Source organism: Geospiza fortis, unplaced genomic scaffold, assembly GCF_000277835.1.
Source record: "Geospiza fortis unplaced genomic scaffold, GeoFor_1.0 scaffold112, whole genome shotgun sequence".
Lineage (NCBI taxonomy): Eukaryota > Metazoa > Chordata > Aves > Passeriformes > Thraupidae > Geospiza > Geospiza fortis.
Window position 1 is genome coordinate 16,294,743 of NW_005054298.1, and position 25,387 is coordinate 16,320,129.

At 36.8% G+C, this 25,387-nt stretch overlaps 1 protein-coding gene across 1 annotated transcript in view; it reads right to left on the bottom strand.

The window, feature by feature from the left end:
• GRB14 (growth factor receptor bound protein 14) overlaps window positions 1-25,387 on the bottom strand; it is a 42,243-nt gene that overhangs the window by 3,703 nt on the left and 13,153 nt on the right. Inside the window, exons 2-12 of the mRNA XM_005415822.2 lie at window positions 20,803-20,959; window positions 16,253-16,374; window positions 14,038-14,112; window positions 8,939-9,076; window positions 7,777-7,887; window positions 7,492-7,587; window positions 6,842-6,922; window positions 4,400-4,516; window positions 4,227-4,284; window positions 4,047-4,134; window positions 768-861 (exon numbers count right to left, since the gene is read on the bottom strand). Of these exons, the coding sequence (XP_005415879.1) occupies window positions 768-861; window positions 4,047-4,134; window positions 4,227-4,284; window positions 4,400-4,516; window positions 6,842-6,922; window positions 7,492-7,587; window positions 7,777-7,887; window positions 8,939-9,076; window positions 14,038-14,112; window positions 16,253-16,374; window positions 20,803-20,959 (1,137 nt within the window). The remainder of the gene's footprint in view (window positions 1-767; window positions 862-4,046; window positions 4,135-4,226; window positions 4,285-4,399; window positions 4,517-6,841; window positions 6,923-7,491; window positions 7,588-7,776; window positions 7,888-8,938; window positions 9,077-14,037; window positions 14,113-16,252; window positions 16,375-20,802; window positions 20,960-25,387) is intronic.

Sequence of the window (25,387 nt, forward strand, 5' to 3'; positions counted from 1 at the left end):
AAGGTTCTTGTAAAGAGAGATAAAAAAGCTCTGGGTCTGCTCAGTTACGTCAAGCATCTGTGGCCAAAATGCAAAATGCTCAAGTATTTCTCTACTCAAGAGATGCAGCAGGTAAGGAAACCCACATAAACCACCTTTTGAGAGAGTGGAAGCAATGAGGATGGCTAACCATTCTCTCAGGATAACTGGACAGTATGTTCAATGAAAACTAACAGAAATATGATTTCAGCTTAGTAACTTCCAGCTTACATATAAAGCAGCTGGACTAGATAATGATTTTTTTGTTGTTGTTCCTCTGAATATACCACAGTAACAAGAGAGGTCAACAAAATATGTCTGACTACAAATATTGAAAATATCCTTAACAGAAGACTCAGTGAGATATGGACACATGATGGAGGCAGTCCAAAACAGATGACTTAGAAATTGTGTACATACTGAAAAGTAAAAGGAAACATGAACTCTCTTAATACATGATTTTCATGCCATCAGGGTTGCTTCTATTCCAGTTGAAACAGATTTGTTTAGTTTTTCAAGAAACTTTTTAGGATTTCATAATACTAGTCAAGCTTTAGAACAAATCAAACAGCAAAGCTCAAAAACATTCAACTCTACTAAAGAATACTAATTATATTTAGTGATGCAGGTATGATGTTTACATCTCCCATAAAACAACAAAAGAAGAAAAAATCCATCCATATTCTACCACAGTTCTTCAATTTTTTTGGTTTTACAACTCCATGTATAAACTGAAAAAACTTACTTACTGGTACAATTTGAAAATGTTTTATTTTTAATCCATGACTCAGTGACAATACAAAAGTTTTGGGGTTACTTTGGCTATCACGTACCAGGAATACCCTAAAAGAGATCAAAAAGTTTCAAAGTAAGAACATTTGAAATCCTTTTATAAACATCCAGTTAAAACTGTTCTAAATTCATTACAGCAAGTATTAGTGAAAAGCATAAATAATATCAATTATATAAGTTAGGCTTTTAATCAGTATTTCTTTGCAAATGTGTCACTGGGAATACTTTCTCTTAAGTTCTTCTTCACCTTGTCTATTATGTGAAAAACATGCATTCTCAGAATAAATGACACTGTAGGCGTTAGTTTTTACACTGCATAGAATTACAATACATTTCTTCAGACAGAAAAGCACCCTCAAAGTTTGTGCTTTGAACAAAATTTTTCTTTGGACTCTGACTAGAGAAAACTTGAATTTTCTAAATCACAAGCATTTTAAGTAAAATTCAAAAGGTAGTTCAACAGGAATTTTACAGAAAAGGTAATGTAAGGCACACCAGAATGTTCTTCACTTCTGGCCAATCCTTACAAATGCACGCTCATTTCTGCACAGCAGCAAAATTCCCAACAAGACAGAGCAACACACTGCTTGCTTTATGGAATGATTATTCAAATAATTACACTCTGAATGGCCAACAGTGCCACTGCAACTAAAATTCACTGATAACTTATTCCAACCAGAGCATGGACAAACATAACTTTGCCATAGCCCTGGTAGAATAATTTGGTAAAGACAAAGGACGATTACCAGCATGACACAGTTTTTTCTGAAGCACCTGGCTTGGAATATTGGCAAAGAACAGTTTGGAGGACAGGGAAGAACCTCGTAGATAGCTTTGGAATGGAGAGAGTCTGAATTGCTTGTACTGAGCAGGTCTGCAACAGGTATAGCTGACTAATGCACCAAAGAAGGGAAATGGATGGACAGCCACTGGCAAGCATGCTCCTCTTTCAGGACAGAAATGGGCAAAATGGACTTGCAGGTTTCAATCAAGTGAGCATTAGTGACCACCTAATCATAACTGTCTGCCTCACCACACACCAGAACTGAGAGCCCGGGTACTACATGAAAAGAAAGAATTTCAAGGGGAAAAAAACCAGCCAAAGGTTTGCAGTGGATTTTCACTGACTTCCAGTATGGATTCAAAGTACTAATTTCATTATCCAAGTTTTTAAGAGTTCTATTTTTACATAGTAAGAAAATTCCTGGAATTAAGGAACTTGGAGTCCATGCTCATTACCGTTTCTGTCAAAATGCCTGAGCCCCGTTACTGACGCAGTTCCCGCCGAGGGCCGCTGCCAGCCCAGCGCCCGGCTCGGCCCGGCTCGGCTCCCTCCCGGGACACGAACGGCGCTGCTCACAGCACTCACAGATCCTGTGCACTGAATTCCATATTTTATATGTTTGTCATCAATGATGGGCACTCCATTTTTTTTTTTTCAGAAAAATGACACTGTAGGAATGTGCCACTTTGTAGATATCCAACATGGAGTCTCTATACCCAGTTACTAGAATCCACATTTAATGATACACAATGTAATCACTTTTACTAGTTCTCATTCATCAGTTCTTTTAAAGTACATTTTCTTACTTCTTTCCTGGTTTTGTCACAAATATAAGGAACATTTCTTCTCCTTCAGATAAAAAGATCTTCATTATTTTCTAAAATAATCACAATTACCTACTTTAGTTGTCAAAGAACCTTTAAAATTTTTGTTATGACAAAAGGACTGTAGTTCACAGAATCTCAGAAATGCTAGCTGCAAAGAGCTTTTTAAACATGCTGGATGACTCCAGTCCACTTCTCCCTCATGAACTTCTCTGAATGATGAGCTGGACTTTTTCCGGGGCCTTTTGGTAATGCTCTTATCCCTTTCATCAACTATTTATCACCGAAAAGACTTCAAATATATTTTAGGTGGTAAAATACAAAATCTACAATATTACCATATGAACTTTTTTAAGAAAGTTGGTTTAACACTAGATCAAAAAACTTTCTTCCTTCATAACATGCCTTAAGATTGTTGCTGTCTCCCTAATTCTGTTATTGGGCTATCCAAATTCTAGAACTACTGTAGCTAGTTTATATAACTACCTCCTTGTCTTCTAAAAGCCATCATGAAAAACATATTTGCTGGTACATACAGTATTACAGAAGCCCTACTCCCTTGTCATATATGCATGAGAACTACTTGCTCAGGATCACCTTAAAAGGGTCAATATAATTCATGCTTTCAGCTCATCTAAATGATGTCACATGATGTCATGTGTTCATTACTCTACTGTAACTCCTGAATATGTATCTGACAGCATATGAGCACTACCAGTACCAGAACCAGCTTCAAGATGATAAGCCAGGCTTAAAAACAAGACCCCAGAAATTAAAAAAAAAAACAAAACAAAAAACCACAAAAGTGGAAGTCCAATTAACCATCCTTGCGCTGGGTTTGTCTCTCTTTCTTTCCCTTTACTTTTTTTTTTTCCTGGAGCCCTTTCTGTAGATGTAGAAAACAATATTACAACATACTTAATCTAAAACGGAAGGAATTTAACCAGCAATCTGATGATCCAGGTACTTAACTGGAAATAGACTCAAGGAAACTGAGATTTTTATGGAATTACTCGTTGAATGAAGGAGGCCCAAGTTTACATTTAATACAGGACTAAGGATAAAATTAGAGGAATGAAAAGTAGAAGGATTTGAACACAAAATGCCAACTCACTTTGTCATTTTTAAAATTAATATTTAAATGAAATATTAAAAAATGTGTCTTATCCTGACATTTATTGTTTGCTATTAAGGGATGACATAATTTTTAGTCAATTAATGAGAAATAAGCATACTTTTTTTTTCAATGTCTGTCTCTGCACAGTTCATCTTAGAGTACTGTTTTCAGGCTTTCTTTCACTCTTTCATCACTAATAGAGATACATAAGAGTGGTGCTAAGGCTGACAGCTCCAGAGAATCCTGTGCAAAGACACAGCTCTAGTGCTTGGTTCTGAATGGACACAATTAATCAGTCAGTGACAGAATCTAAGTTCTACATCACCATTTGATGGTTTCCAAATGATCTAAAATAGGAACCAACTGCTCCCCAGACAGCCCTATATAAAAGAATGTTTATTCCTATTGGGCAAGTGCAAACTCCTTGCTCCACCTCCCCCAGTAAGAGGCTCATGAAAGCAGGAGTTGTTGGCTAGAAACATGTCTCAGAGAAGTTATAGAATTAACTTACCCATCTACAAGTCCATGCTGCAAAATAAGTCTCTGAGCCTCTTCTCTAGAGATTTTATGATGAAACCATGACTGAGATCTGTGTATAGCTGTAGAAAAAAAGATCAGTGAAAAAACATTTTCCCTTTATTGAAAGAACCAGTTATTGCATTTGTCTGGCAAAGAATTAACTCACACATACCCATATTAGACATGGCAATAGGACTACCATGTGAGTTGAGTCGGAGACACCCTCTCCTCTGTATGAGAGAGAAGCAAAAATGTGACTTCAAAGCTCTTTTGTTAAAAAAACAAACAAAAATAAACCCCACCAAACCAGAAAATACTATTCTGATAAATCAAAGGTATTTATACCCGCCATGCTAATCCTTCTTCAACTGCAACTGAAAGGGCTTCTGTTGGATTTTCTATAATTCTGCTTCTGTGTCCTGAGAAATCCATTGCTACTAAAGAATTTTCTGAAATGCTTCTCTGCAACAAAGAAAAATAAATTTAGTTTGCTCACTTTTTACAAGATCCATCATTTAAAAGCAAGCTTCTGAGAAAACATTATGTTTTGTAAGTGATATTTCAAGTATTGGCAGTGTTTCTCAACAGAGCCAAACTCATTTTACCCTAGGGAGGATTTATAATTCCAGTATGCTGCTGCAAAGCTCAATTTTACAGTCTGGCTGGACAGACCATCTTTTTGCATTACTGCAATGGATGACAAATATATCACTTTACCATAAACTGTATTTATATTTTTAACTATAACTAGCCCTTTCCATGTCAAAACAAGTCAGGAAACTGTTATTAAGATGTCCAAGTAACAGGGAAAAAAAGGTAAAAGACAAAATTATTATACATAATGATCCAATTAAAAATATTCAAAATATTTCATTAGAAATATGTCAGATTTATATGTTTGCTATATAAATTTCCATATTTTTATTTTAGTTTACCATATTTAAGCATTGAAAACAGCAATTTCTATGAAGTATAACTTCTATTTTAATACATCACTTCTAACTCTAATCACAGACTCAATAACTGCAGCATCTGTTACAAAAAATGCTTGTGTTTTTTTCCCTCAGTGAAGATCAATTTTGTAACAACAGAGTAAGAACATTGAGGTTTGACAAAACAGTCCTAAAAATCACCAAAATGTTTCTCAGAAACCAAGGTTTACACAATCAGGTTTTATAAGAATTGTGATGGCTCAAATGTTGCCAAGCACTGGAATATCTAACAAATAAAAGAGTATTCTATAGGTTAAAGCAACATCTGGACACAAGAGGCCCAGATTTCTGTGGGGTTAGCAAATCTTCCCAGTCCAAAACCAGAGCAGCTCTGGGTTTTTTGGGGGGTTTTTGGTGGTGGTTTTTTTTTGTTTTTTTTTTTTTTTTTTTCTTTTGGTTTTTTTTTTGGTTTTTTTGTTTTGTTTTGGTTTGGTTTTTTTTTTTTTTTTGCTTGGTTGCAATAATGAATATAACTAAAAATGGAAGACAGCAATTCTGCAGTTCACTGTACACTGTAGACTAAGGTCTATCTGAGTAACTGTAACCTGTAAAGAACTTTGCAAAACTAAAAAATAAGGGCAAATGAAGAGAAAATGTTTGCCTCTTGCAGGGTGGAGGGAACCCTCTGTAGCTGACATGGTTGAGAAATGAAGGAATGTGAAACGTGGAAGTGGCTCCCTTACGAAGTACGTTCATCAGCGTGTGCACTTAATCCGCAATGATTCAATTTGCTGTTTTATTCACGAGTTATACATGAGTAGAAAAACAGTGGGGATAGATTCTGCCTGTTAGAAGCTATGGGAACTAAAATGCACACAACAGTGAAAGAGAAGACAATCAGTAGTGGCTCCCTGATCCATCATAAGAGCAGCAGCTGGCTATTGCAGTAGCTTCACAGAACACAAACTAAGGCACAGGCAGCATATTAAGCACATGCTTAATAAGCCATGCTTATTAGCAAGATCACTGAAAACTACTTTTATGAATACCTGTGATAGCAAATGCATTTTTAAGGCATTTTATCAGCAAGAACTATAATAAATGCTATAAAAAATTCACCATAAAATCATTGTCACAGATCTCGGCAATAAGTAATTTTTATCCAATTTAGCCAAAAACAAAACACAAAAGGGATATAAATCATCTATGAAAAAGTCTGAAATCAAATGACTCATAAAGAGCTGAGATAATGTAAGATATAAAGAAATGGACAACCTCATCCAATCCCAACTATCCTACTGAGAAGAAGGACACAATATCTTGTATAGGCTGCTTTTCTCCAGAACGGGAGAAATTTGCCAAATTATGGTTTTCCCCCAAAGTCTGGTCAGTATTACACCAGCTCAAATTCATCTCAAGTACTTAGTATTTTATATTTAAAAAAAAAAATTAAAAGAGTAAGTATACTGAAAGAGTAAGTATACTGAAAAGGATTTGTTACAATCTTCTTTTTCATCAGTATGTGTAACCCTAAACCATTTGCTTCTCTTTTAATGCATTTATGGTCCTGCTGCTTTATTTTCAAAATCTTCTTTCCATTCAACAGCAATAAGCCAATGAACTCCCAAAATACTGAAGATTTTACAAAGAGAAAATCTTTTAACTCATTTGTTCTAAGAAAGGAAAATAATTAATTAGCTCTCTAGTCAACCCTGGCAGCCCTAAATATTTCGGCAAGCGTTGGCACATGCAAGGTTTTGAAGGAGCAGGTCAGTATTGTAACTGACACAAGTTACTTGAAAAGAGCACAACGGCAGAAACATGTATTTATTCATGGAGCTGCTGTGGGACATACCATAGGTGTTATATTCAAAGGGCTGCAGCCACTTCTACCTTGATATGGTTGCATGTAATTCTGATACAGCTGCATCCCATACTAAAACCAGAAAATAACATGGTTAGCATTTTAAATTATAAACCTAAGCCAAGTAAGGTTTTTTTCCAGATGAAAAAGATAGCACACGCTTTTTTTTACCATAAAAAACCAGGGAGAAAAGCTGTTAGGGCTAAGGAAATGTACATCATCACTGTTGCTGCTGCCTTTATAAATGTACACTTTGCATTAAATACTACCCATTTAATACACCAACTTGCCTGTTCCTATTTTGTCACAGTCACATTTTAAAAGCATTAAAGTTCCCTTGTTGTGTATTCTTGTCACTTTGTTCAACATTACTCAGCAATCTCACTGAATTCAACATGGTTACACAGAAGCATACGCTTAATGTTAAATATTTTCAGGACTGAGGCATCATTCCATCCCTTAAAATGATTCCAGGATTTGAACTCTCTCTTCTTGTGGGGATGAAAAAAAATTTTTTTCAAAGTACAAAATTGATACTGCTATTGCATGGGAACCTAAAATGATGTTATCTCTCTACTCACAGCATCAAAATATCACATAGCACACTTAAGCAAGAAGTTAACTCAACACAGAAAAATTACCTTGAGTAACCTAATTGCTGTCATCCAACAGGTCCTACTTTGTTCATCATCTGCACAGAGCTGTTTCAGGTCTCTGGTTCCTCCTGATTTGTTAGGCTAGAAGGCCACAGCACATTTTTTTAGCATTAAAGCATATCTTGAAGATAATACCTGTTGAAATAAAAGCCACTAATTCTCCTATTTTATAACAGACAGCTGAATATTGCTTTCAAAGCCTTAAAGAAACTTAAGCTTACCTAAAAACTGTGGCTTGCTTTAATATGTATCAGAATAATAAGCTTGTACCTTAAAGCAGAATCCATAGTTTGTTGGCGCTCCAGAAATCTTTTTGCCTGTTAAAGACATGTACATATCACTATTGCTGAATTCACAGAAAAACTGCAGATGCCTTGGCTCCTAAAAAGAAAAGTAATGTAATACCGTTAGACTACTTTTAGCCAGCCTCTCCAGATAAGAAACTTGGAAGAATACAGTAGTTATCCTGTTCCAAAATACAGTCTTACAAACTGCAGTTTTAAACATGACATCATGAAGTCTAAAAAGAGGCAACTCAATATTCATTTCATAATGCAGAGGAAAAAGAAATCAAATCAGTTAAAGAGTTTATTCTTCCAGAGGGGAAAAAACCCCCAGACTACAAGTTATATAATTTCTGAGAAAACTTCCACTAGATTCAAGCAATAATAAAATTAGAGTAGGAGGCAAGTTTTGAGAGCAGTATGCGTTTCAAACATCAAAACAAAATAAACTTTCATAAACTGAAAAACAACATACTGTTATAATTATTGCCCAGTACCATTTCTAACCATTATCTCTATCCACTAAGTTAATTATGGAAGGAAGCAAACAAAAGAAATTTGCCAAAGGATACAAACCAGCTCAATGGAAACTTTGGCAGGTAATTACAGAAAATCCAAAACATGAATAAACATTGATTTGAGTAGTTTATGTAAAACGTTTCTCAACTCCAATGTTTAATATGATAAGGCTTAAAGTACCACCACCAAAAATTTGAACTGGTAAAATGAAAAACTGTCCAGTGACAAATTTTGAGAATTCCCAAATTTATCTGTAAAAAATATTATTTTATGTAATTAATTACTATATCCGCTTTTCAAAACATCTACTTATACTTCAGAAGTTTAACTAGTATCTGATAATTTGTTTTAACAGGGTATTCTGTTATGAGAAATACCAAGCAGAATGAAGCAAACATTTTAGGCAAAAAGAAACCAGAGTTTCTAAGAAAACACCTTCCCTGTTTTATATCTCCATATCTCTCTAGATTTTATCTATAATAACTAGATTTATTTTTTGCTTTCTTTATCACTCTAAGTTTAATTATTTGGTTATAAATTTTGTTTGTTATTATTACAACAAATGATACATACATACATATTTGCTCTGACTTCACAGTTCTTGCTCTCTGTCTTTTTTTTCCCCTTACCTTAGATGTACCTTTAGTGGAAAAATAAAGGCCAGATCTTCTCAAAAGAAAGTACAATTTTTTCCATGATTTTTTCCCCTGTTCCTTTGCATGCAAATAACCATGAATCTCAGGATATGTGCTGGAGCTAAGGAACATCTGAAAGAAAGTATTAGACATGCATTTTTCTTTTCCTCAGAAATCAGCTTTGTGTTTCATTAACATACTCAGGGCTAAGGGAAATAACTCCTAAATACACTCTCACACCACAGTAATTCAGTTATGATCACATCTATTCTCATCAACTGCACCTCTCATTTAAGGCATGTAAGAATGTTACATAACTCCAAGGTATGCTAAGCAAGTTACATATTTATATGGAACCATATGGTTTGAAATGAGAGCATTACTTCTGCAGTATGTGAACTTCTGCAACTAAACCAGTATAAGAAGTACTGATCCCATGCCTCAGACCCTATTTATATAAAACTGCTAATCAGTGCTAACAACAGAAGAAAAAAATTACGTCCCTCCCCTCACCCACCATGTTACAAACCAGAGAAATTAACTGACTTGAGTTAAAATTAATTCAGCAAACCACAAACTCTGAATTACAAAACCATGCAGGTCAGGCAGATATTAGCATTTTCAAAAGTGGGGAATAAAGGGCTTTGCATCTTAAAGGTGCTTAAGGAGGAGCTTTAGTTGAACCAAAACCAGAGAGACTGGGCCAGTCCCCAAGACAGCTCCTGCCTCTACTCAGGATATTCAGTGACTTCTCTTCAGCCATTTCATCAGACATTGTCAGAGTGCAACACAGCTCTTATTTTGCTGAGGCTTTGACAGTTCTACTCAGTCTTGCTGCAGAAGTACCCACTAAAGGTGAGCAACCATGTTAACTTTACCCTAATTCCATGTAATGCATTCATTTTTATCACTCTTCTTCCAATAACACTACTCAGAACTATGACACTAAACATATTAACTCAGAATTCTTCTATTTCTGTATATGCCACAGAATCTGTTATTTCTGAGCTCTTCTAGGAACCTTGCCCCAGGACTGGTCTGTGGTATCATAAATTCTGTCAAGGCTTACATAGAGGTATGGCACAAAGGATTTTCTGGTCGATATCTGCAGTTTTCATTGCTGAATTTTCCTCCTACACACTTCTATTTCCAGAAAATCTTATTTCAGGAGTGAAACAACAGATTACAAGGCAAGAGATGCACTGGCCAGTACTGGACTCCAGCAGAATGAAACAGTGAATGTTATTTTGGAAGCACACCGAGTTCTCTGGCCACTAAATAATACAGTCCAACCAAGATATACAAGGTTTCTTTGACTTTTATTGTTTTCCTGCCTTGCAGTGAGATGCCTGAGTACCAGCTGCAGACCAGCCTGAGCTGGTGTGAATGCAATAACATGAGCAGGGCTCCACTGGCCAGGGCAGTGCCCCAGCCCACCACCAGGACTGCATTATGGGCAGCTTCACTGCTATTCACCTGAACAGCTCAATTACAGCAAGCCTAGGTACATCTAGCTACACGTGCTGCTGGCACACAGCTGTGTGCAAATGCAGTTAAAGCTATTTTAGCCACACTGAAGCAGATGGGTAGGTCTTGGTACATGTTCTGGCTGTTCATCTTCCCTTTTGCCATGTACTAACAGGTTCACTGGTGGGAAATATGCAGGCTCAACTGAAAAAGTATAAAATCCATAAACAAAGTCAAATTAAAGCCTTAAGAAAATCTAAACAAGCCAATGTATGCAAAAACAAAAGAGCATCTTTTTAGGCTTTAATGTCTCTGCTGAAACTAAAAGGAGTGGTTGGCTTCCTGCCTGCACAAGTGTCTTCCCCAGCATTTCTGCCATAAGAGCTTCAAACCAGAAATGTTGTCATGAAAAACACTTCTCTTACTCAGCAGACCAAAGTGGAGGAGCAATACAATGCTAAGCTTCGACAGTCACTGTTGTACCCATGCTATCAATTAAAATAAAGTAGCAGTAATGCTAGGAAAAAGGTAATCTTAAATCCATCTTTTCCTTTCTAAGGAAAGACAGCTGAGGACTATGTGAGAAAATAGAACATGAACAAGCTGTAGTCAAAACCATTAACTGTCAGAAGGATGAGCAGTAAAAATATTTCAGAGTGAGAACTGAATGTCTGTAATAAATGCCAAAAATGAATTATAGTAGGAAAGAAAATTTCCTTGTTTTTTATTTCAGTTTGCTTTTTGTTGGGGGTTTTTTGTTGCCCCTTGTTTTGTTGGGTTTTTTTTAATAGAGATACATATAAGTTTGTTACAGGAAGGAATGGATCCTGATCCCTGTTTATGCAGATAAAAATAAGAAAAATCCTTAGTACTGGAAGAAGAGGGGAGAGCTAAATGATAGTACACTGCAGACAGGGACTACTGGTCACACAATATGTAGAAATAAACTTGCACCCTCTTCCCCACACCGTGAAATATATACCCTGATAAGCAGAGTGGTGTCAAATGCCACCATGTCCTTCAGCTGCTGATATAGACAGCACTGAGGAGTTCAAACATATGCAGTGTTTCAGGGAGTTAAAGAAGCCATCATTATACTAGACTTTGTGAATCATGTTGAATTTGATGACTGATTTCTTCGAAGATGTGATGACAGCTAGCCATGATTCAGACCAATACTACTGGGAATGAGCAGGATTTTTACCCTGAACTTGCTGAAAAATTTTGGGAGCACCAAGTAACTCTAGTGAAGAATTTATTCTGAATCTCAGTATTGTCCCCTATAGACTTCAGTCCACCTGAAAGGTTTAGACTGGGAGGCCAACAAAACCTAGAGTGGAAGACAGAGTAAGGCAATGGGGAGATTAAAACAACATCCAGGAGACTGGCAAGAGACTGAAATGCAGTGCAGGTCTGCTTCAGCCCAAAGCCTGGAATGGCAGTCATGTGAGAAACTGGTCAGGGAAAGAGGTACTTGCTATGGCAGAGAGATTAAAGAAATTGAAACCTGGCTCTTAATAATGATCTTAAAATTGTCATACCATGTTAATTTTTGACATATAGTAAAACATCCAATTTGCAAAAACAGCCTAAAGCAAGTTCCAAATGACCCAGACTGCCTGCCACTACACATGCACATACAGCAGTGTGTCTCAGAGCTGCCATACCCTGATCAATACAGTGACACACCTCCTCTGTAGGCTAATCAATGGCAGCAATTAAACCTCTTTTGGTATACACAGACACCCAGTATATCCCAGATCTAGTACTTTTACTTAGCACATGCTAAATGGATAGGAGACTCATGAACTTTTCTTTTGTTTTTGTGGCTCTGTTCTACAAAGATGTTCTTGTTCAAAATCATCAGGCAAAACACTCACTCTTCCACTTTCAATGAGAGTTAAGAAAAACAGACCTTGAAAACATTTTACTTGCTTACAGCTCAATCCACAAAAGGATGTCAAAGTATCAGAAGTGATTTTTTAATCACTTGTAAGCATTGAATTGTCAAACTAATGTCTCTTTTGATACTTAACCAAGCACATCACAAATAATAATGCAGCCCATTAACTTGTCTTAATGAAAGTTTCCAAGGAGATAGTGACTCACTGTAAACAATTTACCCAACAGTTTCTGCTGAAATGTGCACAACGGCTGCACAATCCACCAAGGTATTCTCTACTTTGTGCCTATTAAGTTTTATTTGATGAAATACAATTAAGCGTACAATGCAACACAAAATAGCAACAGAGGAGAGTTTGCAACATGTTTTTCAAGCTACCAAAATGACAAGTAACTAGCTATATATTTAGAATGATTCTTAAGTTTACCTAGCAGCTTTGAATGTATTCTAGATCTCACAATATGGGCTTAAGGAAGTTCTGCACAAGAATATATGGCAAACAGTTCTCTTATAAAATTCTTCATTATTTTTTGAACTACTAAATTACATTTGTGAGGAAAAATATAAACCTCTATTAATACAGGGGACAGAATTTTCTAAATTAAATGTTTATGCTAGACTGCAAAATCTGTATTATGTAGGTGGCAAAAGGGGAACAATTTTCATTAGATTTGCAGCACTTCTGAAATCACAAAAATTTTATTTAGGTTTGTAAAAATTACTTACAGAATCTAGTGTGTGTCAAATCTAATTCACAAAAACTTTTACTATATTTGGGATAATCTTAACATCTCAAAATCCACTCTTATAAGGATATCATTATTTAATATGAAAAAGTACTTTTAGAATTAGTTACTTAAAACAGTTTTCATTAACTGCTGGATGCTAAGGTAGACCTTATCATATAGATTTTTTTAAAACTGTAACTTCTGTCTTTCTTTTCTTCTGCCCTAAATATCCTGTGTTAGGTTGCCTTTCCAATCACTCTTTATCTCCAAAACTCATGCATAGGGTTGCTGTCTTAAGACCAGTGGAAGTTCTTCTTCTATTATTTAATTTTTCTAATGACAAGCAAACAAGAGTGATGTGTATGTTTCCACCTTTATTACTCATATTTCCCCTCTTTGAAAGTAAGACAATGATCCCTGATACGGTCATTTTGTATTATCATTTCATTATTCCCACTGTAAATTAGAATCTTGCGTCTGCTTAAAAGATGACTAACACTGAGTGACCTACCATAATTTTTTTTGAAGGCTACAGTAGCCTTCAAGCTAACAAATCATACTAGTCAGTCTAAATTTTCTACTCGTTAAGTTTAACCATTTAACTCTTTTATATCCATTTGTTCACAGCACCAGTATTTTGTTATTCTGCCATAGCTTACTGCTAAGTTTTTTCAGCACTCATCCACCTATTTAAGGAAAAAGTGCCTTTCACCTGAAATACCCAGGAAAGGTATTTAATATTTTCACTGTATTTCCTTTGTTTTGGTGCTTCTTGATTCTTAAAGGACATCCAAGTTTCCAAGTGTGGACATATAGTAGCTGCTAGGAAGAGACACATTGTTTCTTATCTCCTGAGGAAAAAAGTTATTAACCATGTCTTGAGTTATTCAAAACCTAGCAACTGATCCAACAGCAAGAAGGAACTATGCTGTCACAGCACAGATAATGGGAAATTATGAGCTGTGCTGGTTCATCTTCATTCAAGGATTACATACCTGTAATATCCCGGAGTGGCTAACAGCTGCATTAGTCTCACTTGGAAAAGATATCATATGATCTGGAAAAAAGCTCTGTAACAACAAGAATTTGTATCAAAGTTCTGTAGAAATAAATACAAAACTTTCTCTCTTGCATGTGCAATTTAAGTTCTCAGTGCAGTGCAAGACACTGAAGATTCCCTGATCCAGTAATTTAAGCTTACCTTAATATCATCCCAAAATTTGGCACATGCTATATATTATTTGCTGAAAAACACAGAATTTTGAGAAAACATCAATAGTCTCTGGAACAGGGTTTCAGACACCAGTGCAAATCACATTGCAATATTTGGCCCTTTGTGTTGTTTTTCTAGCAGTAATTTCTATTGCTGTTGACATACATGACTTGCCTGGGGAGTCAATATGCTACAAAGTAAGGAGGCTATACACAAACATGCTGAAAAGTCTATTGCACTCTATTGTTTTCATTACACTAGAAACCCAGTAAAATATTTTGGAATATCTTTCACTAACACAGAAAGAGTTCTCTCTTTTTTTAAATCTTCTATTTGATATATTATGCAAATTAACAAAAAAAAACCTGACAACATGATTGGGTTAAAAGCCCACGACTAAAATGCCAGTTTCATTATCAAGGAAAGCTCAAGGGATAATTTACAGGACAGACCTGCAGCTGGGGTGTTCAACACAGTCATGCAGATATGAACCAGACAAGGGTTTGACCATCACAAATAATGTTTTCTCAAGGCCTGGACAAATTTGAAGTTAATATTCCCTTGGCCACCTGATGTCCAGCAATTTCCATTTTTAATGAAATTGAACTTCTGGTAGGGTTAATTCATATTAACTCATTGTGATAAAGCATTCTTGCTGCAGCTGGGACCAGGACATCCAGAGGAACTCTGCTTAGCTATAGCTGCTGAAGCTGGTGTAGCTGCAGGTCCACCACACTCCACAGCCAGCTCCACTCACTGGGTAAACAACACATAAACTTAACTTTTGGAGGCAACAGACAGAAACTGATGCACAGAAAGTCTCCCCTGAATATGAGGAAGAACTTCTTTACTATGTGGGTGATCACATACTGGAACAGATTGCCAAGAAAGGTGTGGAATCTCTCTCAATGGAGATATTCAAAAACTCTCTGGATGCAATCCTGAGTCATGTGCTCTAGGGTGACTCTGCTTGAGCAGGGAGGTTGACCCATTCTGTGATTCTGTGAAAGCCTCTTTACTAACAGCAGACTATCTCAAGCCGAAAAATTTTTCACTGGTATAGTGATATCTCCATATCTGGGACAAATCTATCATGATTTGTCCAGAGACACACAGTTCAAACAAAAAAACTCTTATATTTCTTGTTATCTTTATATTTACCTTTTTATCTTTTTCATACATACATAACCTGAGTTCCCTTTCACTTCTTATCTTTTAAGCCCTCACACAGTTCTGCTCTTTCTCCCTTTTACATCTGAAACAAGCTGGTTTTATAAGAGACAGCATTAGGAGTTGTCCAAATACACCATGGAGCAACCAGATGGTAAGTTCCTTCCGCTGAGCCAGGACTGCTTCCATGGCCTTTGCCATCAGCCAAGGTCTGAATCAGCAGCATTGACCTTTGGCAACATCCCTGAGTTACAGGATATCTCTGCTCTCTTTCCATTCCTTATGTACACTAACTTTGGCTTCACTTTCTCTTACCCCTAGTAGGTTATGGCTGCTCATGGCCTTTTGTGTCAGTTGTCATTTAGCTACAGCTGGGAGAAGCTGCAATTTGGCAGTGCTGGGCCAGAACATTCAATTTTCACTTCAACAATAAAATCATCTTTGCTACAGGTGCCCCTCCTCACACTGCTTCATTTTATATTATGTTGTCACTTGATGAAAAGTTCAGTGAGTTGCAAAAATTTAATTTTATTTTACGTCCGTGTGCAAATTTCAATACAATTAAACCCAATCACTGCTCCCATCACTCCCAAACATAATAAATGAACATGGATGTTTTACAACTGTAAGAAAGGGACCAGCCAACAATCACATGCACTACAATACATTGCTGTATTTCTCATATTCCTCATATTCCCTCTTGATTATTCCTTTTGACTCCTGCTACACTAAAAAAATTTAAACTCTGGCTATCTGTGTGCACCAAAAAAAGACTTGTTTAGAAACATTAACTGCAGTAACTTCACAGATAAAATGTTAGGACTTACCAGTGGATTTTTAAAAAACTCATACTTTGCATAATTTTTTCTAAAATAGAGTTTGGTTTCCTCTTCCATTACCCAGTTTGACTGGACTTCCATCACTAATTCATGGTCTTCCAGAGCTCTTCCTATACGAAAACAAAAAAAAAATAATTTAAAGAAAATGCAAAAGCAAATATCAAGCTCTTGACTAGCAGAAGAAAAAGAACTGTCATGATCTACAGATAAAGCGGAGCAAAGTTAAACTTCCATTGAATTTAACTCACTCTTCATTGAATTTAATCAATTTTTGAGTCCAAAAAGACAGAGATTAAGGATGCTATATGAAAATCCCATTTTGTAACCAGATTAAATGAAGCAAATAAGACCATAAAGAAATTTAGAAAACAAAAAATACCCCAAAATAGTGAAAGGAAAGTAAGCATTTGGAAGTCTTGTACAGATTGTTCTACTCCAAAACACATTCTTCAGAAGCAAGGGCAAAGAACTGAAGCTCTGAGTTAAAACCAGCATTTTTTTCCTTCAGTTTTATAGAGAGAAAGTGCTCCTCTGAGATGACATTTAAAACTCTTAAATGCTTGGCATTGTGACATTTAAGAAAACACCATTTCCTCAATACTTACTTCTTGGTAGAAAAATATGACATTGTGCATCACCCCAAAAGATGGGTAAAGGTGCTGATATTTCTTTATTTTTAAGGTGTCACAGCAAAAAATATTTTCTATTATTTTATATTTACTGAGTAAACTTACTTTTTTGAAGGAACTGAAACACTGAGTGTCCTCCAAAAACACAGCCCTGTAATCAAATCCTTAAATGCTGACATGAAAAAGCTGCCTTTCTGTTTAGGTAAATCATTTTTGTCTTCCAACTAGACTGGAGAGTTCCCACCTCCCTTTCGATCATCTCTTTATTACTGCTATCTCCAATATGAGGAGCACCTGCTACAGTCTACAACAGCCTCCTTAATTATGGAAGTATTTAATGCACATAAAAGATTTCATATTGGAGTACATGATAGAACACATTTCAAAAAGCCTCTTCTCCAGCCACCCAGTGGGGAAAAAATTTAAACTAAATAAAAAATAGAAAGACATTGCTCAGCACTATGTCACAGGTAGTGCTTCATGAACCTTCCCAGCCTTCACAGACTACCTGAAAAAATGCAGAGTGAAATCAAAATGAGAATGAAGGAAACTGATGTGCCTGGCCAAGGCACTGCCCTCTGCCCAAAAGAGGAGCCCTAGAAAATGTGTGTTCAGCTGCAGAAGCAAACAGAAAACTGTTTACAGCCAGCAGAAAAATTTCTCAGTATACATGGAAAAATTTCTGGATGAAGATAGTACTTCCCTTACAAAGGAGAGCAGTTATGGATAACTGTTCTGTTTTCAGAGCCTGCCCTGCTCAGGGGAACTGCAGTGGAAGTATGGGACTCACAGCACCAAGGTATTTGGTGGTAGGGATGACATGGCATCATCCAAATTTAGGCACACTTCAGCTGCTTTCAATGATCTTAGACATTGTGAAAACCATTCAAGTTAAAAGAACACGTACCAGAAAGACACAGTTCTGAAATATATTGATTTATAGAGCTGCAGGAATTGCCGAACTTCAGATATTTGAAATAGAACCCCTGCTACTGCAAAGCTTGGGAGGTGGGGAGGAAAGCTGAGCTTCCTGGCTGCCAAGGCAGCAGCAGTGAGGACACAACCATCCTTGGTATTCAACAATAGAGCTCTGCACCCAAGGGCATCTATGCTTGTGAAAACTGAAATATAGAGACCGTGGGTTTATGCTTTGCTCTAGGTGGGGGTTTTGTTGGGATTTTTTCCTTTTTAAACTCTCTCAGCAAATACCTCCACACAGCAATGAAGGCACAATCCAGCAATGTAATTAATGTCTGTCTTGATTAAAAGTAGAACACTGTGCTCAGCTCACTAAGATTCATGCAATTATATCTAATTTGAGAGTATTCAGACAGCTGTTAGTTTTTAAAGAAAATGTTCACTAATTGATGGATGAATTATTAATCCACGTAATCCTGGAGTTTACACAGACACACACATTTGCTCACAGCACTTCTCCTCTCAATACCAACTCACCTAACTTATGAGATGAAAAAGACTTTCCAAATTTACATGGGTAAAACATACAGCAGTAACAAACAGAAAACAATCCCAAACTAACTCATCATTTGAAAAGTATTTGTTCAAACTACGCTTCCAGTGCTTAAGAATATACCTAAAGCAAGTCAAGATGAATATGTTAACTCCTTCTAACAAAACCAGATCTAAACCAGCTCTGTTAAAATAACTCCATTATTGTTCAGTACTCTAAAAATACATAGGGGATATCTCAAATTTTTCCTTTCCTTGACCAGTAATGCTGAATTGCCAATCTCATAATCTAGGAAATTATTTTACTTATAAAATCAAGCATTCACCTTTTTCTAGAACTACACTGAAAGCAGCTGGAGCAATTATAAGACTGCATGGTGAATGAAGGTCTTCAGCAATTTCGAGAATATCAGAATATTAGGAAAATCATTTTCACTAATTATTTGATATTGAAATCTTCCAAGAAATCCTCCAGATTGAAGAAAACACACTACTTGTCAAAAAGTGTACTGTGCAAATACAGAAAGCTGGAGAAACAGTGCCACAATTGTTCTGGCATGGTTGCTCAAAGGCATCTTCTTCAATAGCTACAACACTACTTGAACACCAGCTACACTACAGGAAACAGAAAACACTTCTGCTGTTTATATAGCACTGTTTTCTAAAGCCATTTTGCTACCTCTTCTTCTATAGCAGTCATTTTCAACCTCGACCCAGATTTAACTCTGACCTTCCTCTGAGTTGGAAGCATCTTACAGCTGATACATTCAGTGCAAAAGGTTACAAATATGTTTGAAATTTTACAAAGCAATGAAAAAAATTTGAAAAACGTTTGTGTCTGCCTTCAGAGGATAAAGGAGTATAAAAGGGCAGAAAATAGTTTTAGCTTTTGTAGTTCATCCTTAAAATACAGCTGATAAACATAATTGAGTCATAGATGCACAGTGAAGTTTATTTTCAATAAATGCACAAGGCTGGATTCCCTAGATACATCCAGAGGAAGAAAGGGACTCTAACAATAGTTTTTAGCCATATTTAAATATCTGGGGGGAAGGAGAGAGTGGCCAGGGAGAATGTTTGTGGGGGTGTTTGATTTTTGTTCCTGGTGCATACTTTTTTTTTAATCAACAGCACTGGGGTTACCAGGTACCAGCACAGTCTCTTTTGAGAATTAAGAACTCCATGAAGTTTTCTATATGTTTTAGAATGCAGGAAGGCATCCAGAACATCCTCTTTTTCAAGCCACACTTTGCACTAGCAGATGGAACTGCCCTTGAAGTTGCAGAAGTACTACCTTTTTTAGCTCTAGTACAGTGCCAAAGTTCAAGAATAACATGGAAATTTTGAGTGATGTGAAATTATAACCATATTTCTTTGGCATTTGTCTTCTAGTAGATTTTTTCTAACATAATTTCCTATCAAAAGCATACACAACACAGTACTGAAACACCGTGCTGTAAAAGCAAGTAAGATTGTCTAACCTGAGATTCAGTTCTATTACTTTCCAGCAGTGGACTTCTAAACTCCTGTCTTGCTAAGGGAAGTCTTTCCTGTATTCTGCATTTTTTACATCTCTGCAAACATCCCCTTTCTCCCTACAATTAATTTGCCTTATGTTTTTTATATTGCAAAAGTACACCTATACACTTCAAAAAGGAACAGAGATCAATGTTATATTTTGAAACCACAGATTACACATTTTGAAGTGTATAATAGAAAAAGAGAAGTTTTACTACACTAGAGGAACACTGAAAAAGTGAAAGAATTTCAGAACATCTTGTTACCAGCAACTTAAAATACTACACATAGCATTGCCTCAATGCAGTTCACTGGTCCTATGTGGAAGTTTGGAGGAATGGTTTTGTTTTCCTTTTAAAGTAGCGCTGTCCCAGAGTTCATCATAAATCTAGCCAAAGTGAATGTAGTGAAGGAAAATACTGACAGCCCACTCTGATATTATTTCTGAAAACCGAGTCCTGTAGTAAAGATAAAATAGCACTGTGTAACCTCTTTCAGTCCCTGATGTCAGATATTTCACTCAGGTGTGTTAGAAGAAAACAGGATTTTATTTCCAATGAAAATAACCCAAGTCTTTTTAGAGATAAGCAGGAAATACCACCCATAAGAGAGAAAGAACTGCCAGATAAAAACAAGATAGAGCAAGGAAGAATTTGTGGTGAGAACTTTAACTTTTAGTGTCTTCCAAATCGTTCTTATAGATGCAGATCAAGCAGTGTGAAGCAAATGTACCATGAAAAAATCTAGTTTATACCTATGCTTTCAAAAATAATCAGAAACAACAACCCCAAAAATAAAAAATTCAGAAGAAACTTCCCATCATTTTGCTTCCAAGCCTTTCTGTTAGAATTGTACTTCCACGTGAAAATGAAAATCAGACACCTTATTTACCATCATTTCATTATATATTATTAGTCTTACCTAAACCTGTGTGTGTAAGTTGTTCAAAGAGAGTCCAGCTGTGGTCATCAACATAGTGGTTCTTCAATATCAAGAGCTGACACACATCCCTGGCTGTTATATCACTTGGTACTTCCAAAGCTCTGCTAGTATCATCTTCACTATACACTTTGATTACCTGCAATAAATAAAAACTCTAAAATATCCGTAGGTTTAATCTTTGCTTCAGTTACTCCATGTATGTTGCTCTCTCAGCTTCATGACTGAGACAAGAACCCACACACACACAGAGTGCAACATGAAAGACAGCCATTCCTCTCTAGTGCAATGGCATCATTGAGAACAGAACAGCCAAGCAAAGAATATTCCACTACTAAATTTGGCCACTGGATATCCCTTGCCACAGGACACTGGCCAGATTGGTACATTAGCTTAAAAAAAAAATTAATGGAGAGATAAATAAATGCAGTGAAACTGTACATTCTTAATAAGCTAAAAAAGAAACCACACAGCATAAACAGTGAAACTCAAGAATTCTTCAACTGCAGAACTGTAGAAAGATTTGATAAAGGAGTTAGTTCAGAGAATGGCAATCAGATTCAAGATGCTCACAGTTCTGTAGAGAGTAAAACAGGAGATATTACAGAGTGGCTTCAAATTTTGACAAGCAAGAACTGGAATTCTTGCACACACATCCTCAGTTTAAAGGGTGCCCAAGATGCTTTTAACTGACAAAATACTCCTCTCAGTTTATTGAATTTATCCATATTCATGAGAAAGCAAGACAAAATTCTCCTGAAATTTATGCACAAAACCTAAATACCATTGTAAATCCCTCATTAAACAGCAAGATACAAGTTCTCGCTTTAAAGACAAACAAGCCTGTTACTGTCAGTCATTCCTAACAGCTGCCTTACCGAATACACACTCATTTCAAGCATCTAATAAACAAGCAGCAATGCATTGTGCCCTAACTTGTCAGGGCAGCTCCCTCTCTGGTTTGTGCTGAAGTTGGTTGGAAAGTGAGCAGGAAACTCCAACTGTATTTCCTAACACCTGCATCTTCCTACCAACAGAAAAAATCCAAAAATCATTTTTAAAAAAACAGGTTCTTTCACTCATGTTTTCCAAACATCAGAACAAGGAAAAAGGACTCCATTTGCAAATCACACTGAGATTTTAAAGTACACTGATGGCCTTACTCCTCTACAAAAACCCATATTTTCTGTGGAGCTAAAGATATAGAAGTTTGGTTCCAAACTTTGGCCCTGCACATTAAATGATTATGAAGCCCACGATAATTTTCTTTAATATTGCACCTAATCAATGTTGACAGGTCAAGAGTCCCACACAATATTCAGCCACCCTTGCCACAACACCAGTCTTCAGGATATGGCAAACATTAAATTCATGCTCCTAAAGTGCTGAAAAACCTCTCCCTACACATGAATCAATCACCTCAAAGCTGAGACTCTCAAGGGAAATAGAAGCCCTCAGAGAAAGAAGATCCAGTGTTTCCACAGGCCTAAGCCCAGTATTTCCATTTAATCCAAAAGGCAAAAAGACCACATTGCTACTGAATTTAATACTGCCAAAGCAGCCATGGGGGATGGCAGCGGTTGGTTTTGTAAGACATCTATGCTTTGGCAGTGTTCCCACTGCTAAGCAGGAGAGACCAGCAGCAATGCAGCCTGCTTACAGCAGAGCCTGGCTCACACACACCAAGTCCTACTCCAGTCACACAGCAATGATGTTTGGCCATTCAGGATAAACCTGCATGAATTATTTAAATTTCTGCAATATTTACAATGATTCAAAGATGAAATCAAAAGATGTGTCTGGCAGGGTGCACTGTGAATGGGATGGAGGGATGTAGGGGTGACTAGAGGAAACAGCATCCCATTGCCTTAAAACAGGTCCTACTGTGGGCAGCACTGAAGGTCACAGACAGCTTCATTAGTCTGTCCAGCAAGTCTATGTCAGGCTGAACCTAAAGGATTTTACAGGCTGAAATGCCAGAAAGGAGAGAGACAGTGGAGAAGGTGAAAGCAAAGGTAAGAATTGAAGTAACTCTCCAAGTATTGACAATTGTTCTAAGTCCCTTCCAGCTGAAATATTCTATTCTGTTTCCTAATATTCTTGCAATAAAGCCAGGGTGGGAATCCACGTGAGAATGCTGGCTAGGGACTCTGTGGCACAGAGCAGCAACAGCAGTTTTCCCCAGGCACTCATCAAGTTCAGTGATATGCTTATTTTACAGCAAGAGCACGTACAGCCCATGCTGAGGCTCTTGACGGATATTTTAACAGAAATTCTTTTTAAAAGGGTTAAGAGTCGCAGTGCAGATGACTTCACTCTTATTGCTAGAGAAACAGAAAAAGAGTTTTTAAAATGCTGGAGACAGCAACACAAGTCATGATAATGAGCTGCCTGTGGCCATTCAGCTCAGGGAGTGGGAAGCCTTGGAGGTGGCCTTGGACTACTGGAGCTCAGCAAAAGCAAAACAAAACAACACAACAAAAAAAAAACAATGAGAAAAAACCCAGTTTATATTCTCTGTGAGTATTCTCACTCAGTTTTCTCAGTATAGGGAAATAAATCCTGCTCAAGTCTAGGAGAACACATCACCCGAGCTCACAGCTATGATGGGGTACCTTACAAAACACAAATGCTGTGACCTTTTTCTCTTCCTTGCAAGGGATTCAGATGCAGCAGGAGACAAGAGTCACCTAATAGACTCATCAACTTCTGTCACACATTTTGCTTAACGAATTGGTGTAAATCTCATCACTTAGAGTGATCTTCGAGGGGTTTTTTAATTAGAAGTTGCTCAGTATGCACTTGGTGTTGTGTTTGAAGCAAAGTCTCTTGTAAGATTGCTAGGAATGTACTTATTCCAAGAGGAGTGGAACAGATGAAAAAGGATAAATTCAAAATCCCATTTTTCCTTGGAAATATGTTGCAATACTTCTCTTCCTAGAAGTAGAGGATGCTTTGAGAATTAAAGGGTGGCAGAGTTATGCTAAAGATGCAGCTATGCTGACTTCCTACAGAAATGAGTAAGCTTGAGTGATGCCTCTACTTTTATTAGTGGCTCTCGCCATGTATTTGACTGGTCAGTCATATCCACCTTCTTCCATTTCTTTTTCCCTGAAAAATTTGTCTGAGAAGTAGCACACAAGAAAAGAGCTGCTAATTGAGACCAAGCTCTCATTACAGTTTTCATACCCTACACTCTCAAACTTTGCTCCAAAGCAAGCTGTTTCTCTTCCCTTGACTATACCTATTAGTAGGCAGAAAAACTTGTCTCAGCAGCACTGAAATCTTCTTTCTGGTCTAGTTTATAAATACAAGGAGATTTTAGTTCTTCCCAAGGCTAGAAAAAGAAACACCTCAATAGCTTCTATTTAAGTCACTGGAAATAAGAAATAAGCAGCTCTAAGATTTTCCTATAAGAGGAAAACACCAAGCTCAGCATGACAAGCATTAATCATTTTCACTGCCTATGGGAGCAAGCAAGGAGGTACAGCATTCCTACATGTTCTTTTTCAGATTTTCAATGTATTAAAAATCAGCCAAGATCCCAGAATTATGTGCAATGCATCTTTATCCCTCCAAAAACTATTATTATAAGAAATGTTGCTTCAAAATGAAATATATTATTTTTCATATTTCACTAATCAAATGAACTCAGAATGTAAAACAAGTGGTGAAAAATACAATCAAATATTTAACAAAGGGAGATAGAAAGAAGACCCTAGTTTTTACACTAAAAAGTAACCAGAAGAAGCAAAAAATCAACAATTGTATAAAAGAATAAGTAAAAGAGCACATAAGGTAAGCAGTGTGGGAGGAGGGAGGAGCAAGAGAAGCAAAGCTGGACTCTACTCCCCCGAGTCTTCTTCCCCACTCAACCGTCATCTCCACTACAATAATTAAATAAAGTGTTCATAGACTTTTAAGAGAGGGTGTCCAAGTCTGATTCTTCAGAATCTTCATGCCATCTGTTTCGGAAGTTCCAATCTGCAGAAACAGCACAAACATATGCCCTGCACTGAGGAATTTAAAATTTCAAACCAAAGTCCTAACGTGTGAAAAAAGCCAGGTAGCAACCCACAGAAGAAGAACCACTACCACACAGATTCCGTATTTAGGTGCTTACACCAATATGACCTGACATTTATATGATTCTTAATGCTTCTATATAGCCATTGACACAGTGGGTAGTCAGCACCTTTAAAAAAAAAAAGGGCCATATTTATTTATAAAGATAAAAGCCCCTAAATTTAGCTTATGATTTCTAAAATTATTCCCCCCTTTCCCCCAGATAAAACACTGCACATTTTTGTAATTACATTATAATTTCTGTCACATTTTTGTTAAATGCAGAATTATTGTATGCAAAACCAGGCTTTGAAAATTCTTACACTCCCAGGGTGTCATACTTCTCCTGAAATGCTGGCCTGACACTCTGCTAACCCCTCTCTATAGTTTAACAATCAGGCTTTTTGCCTGTAGCATTTGTTCTCCAACTCCCAACCCTTCTGCCTGCTAGACAAAATTTTTTGCTTATTGATATTGGCAAAGGGCAGAGGAATTTGGAGTG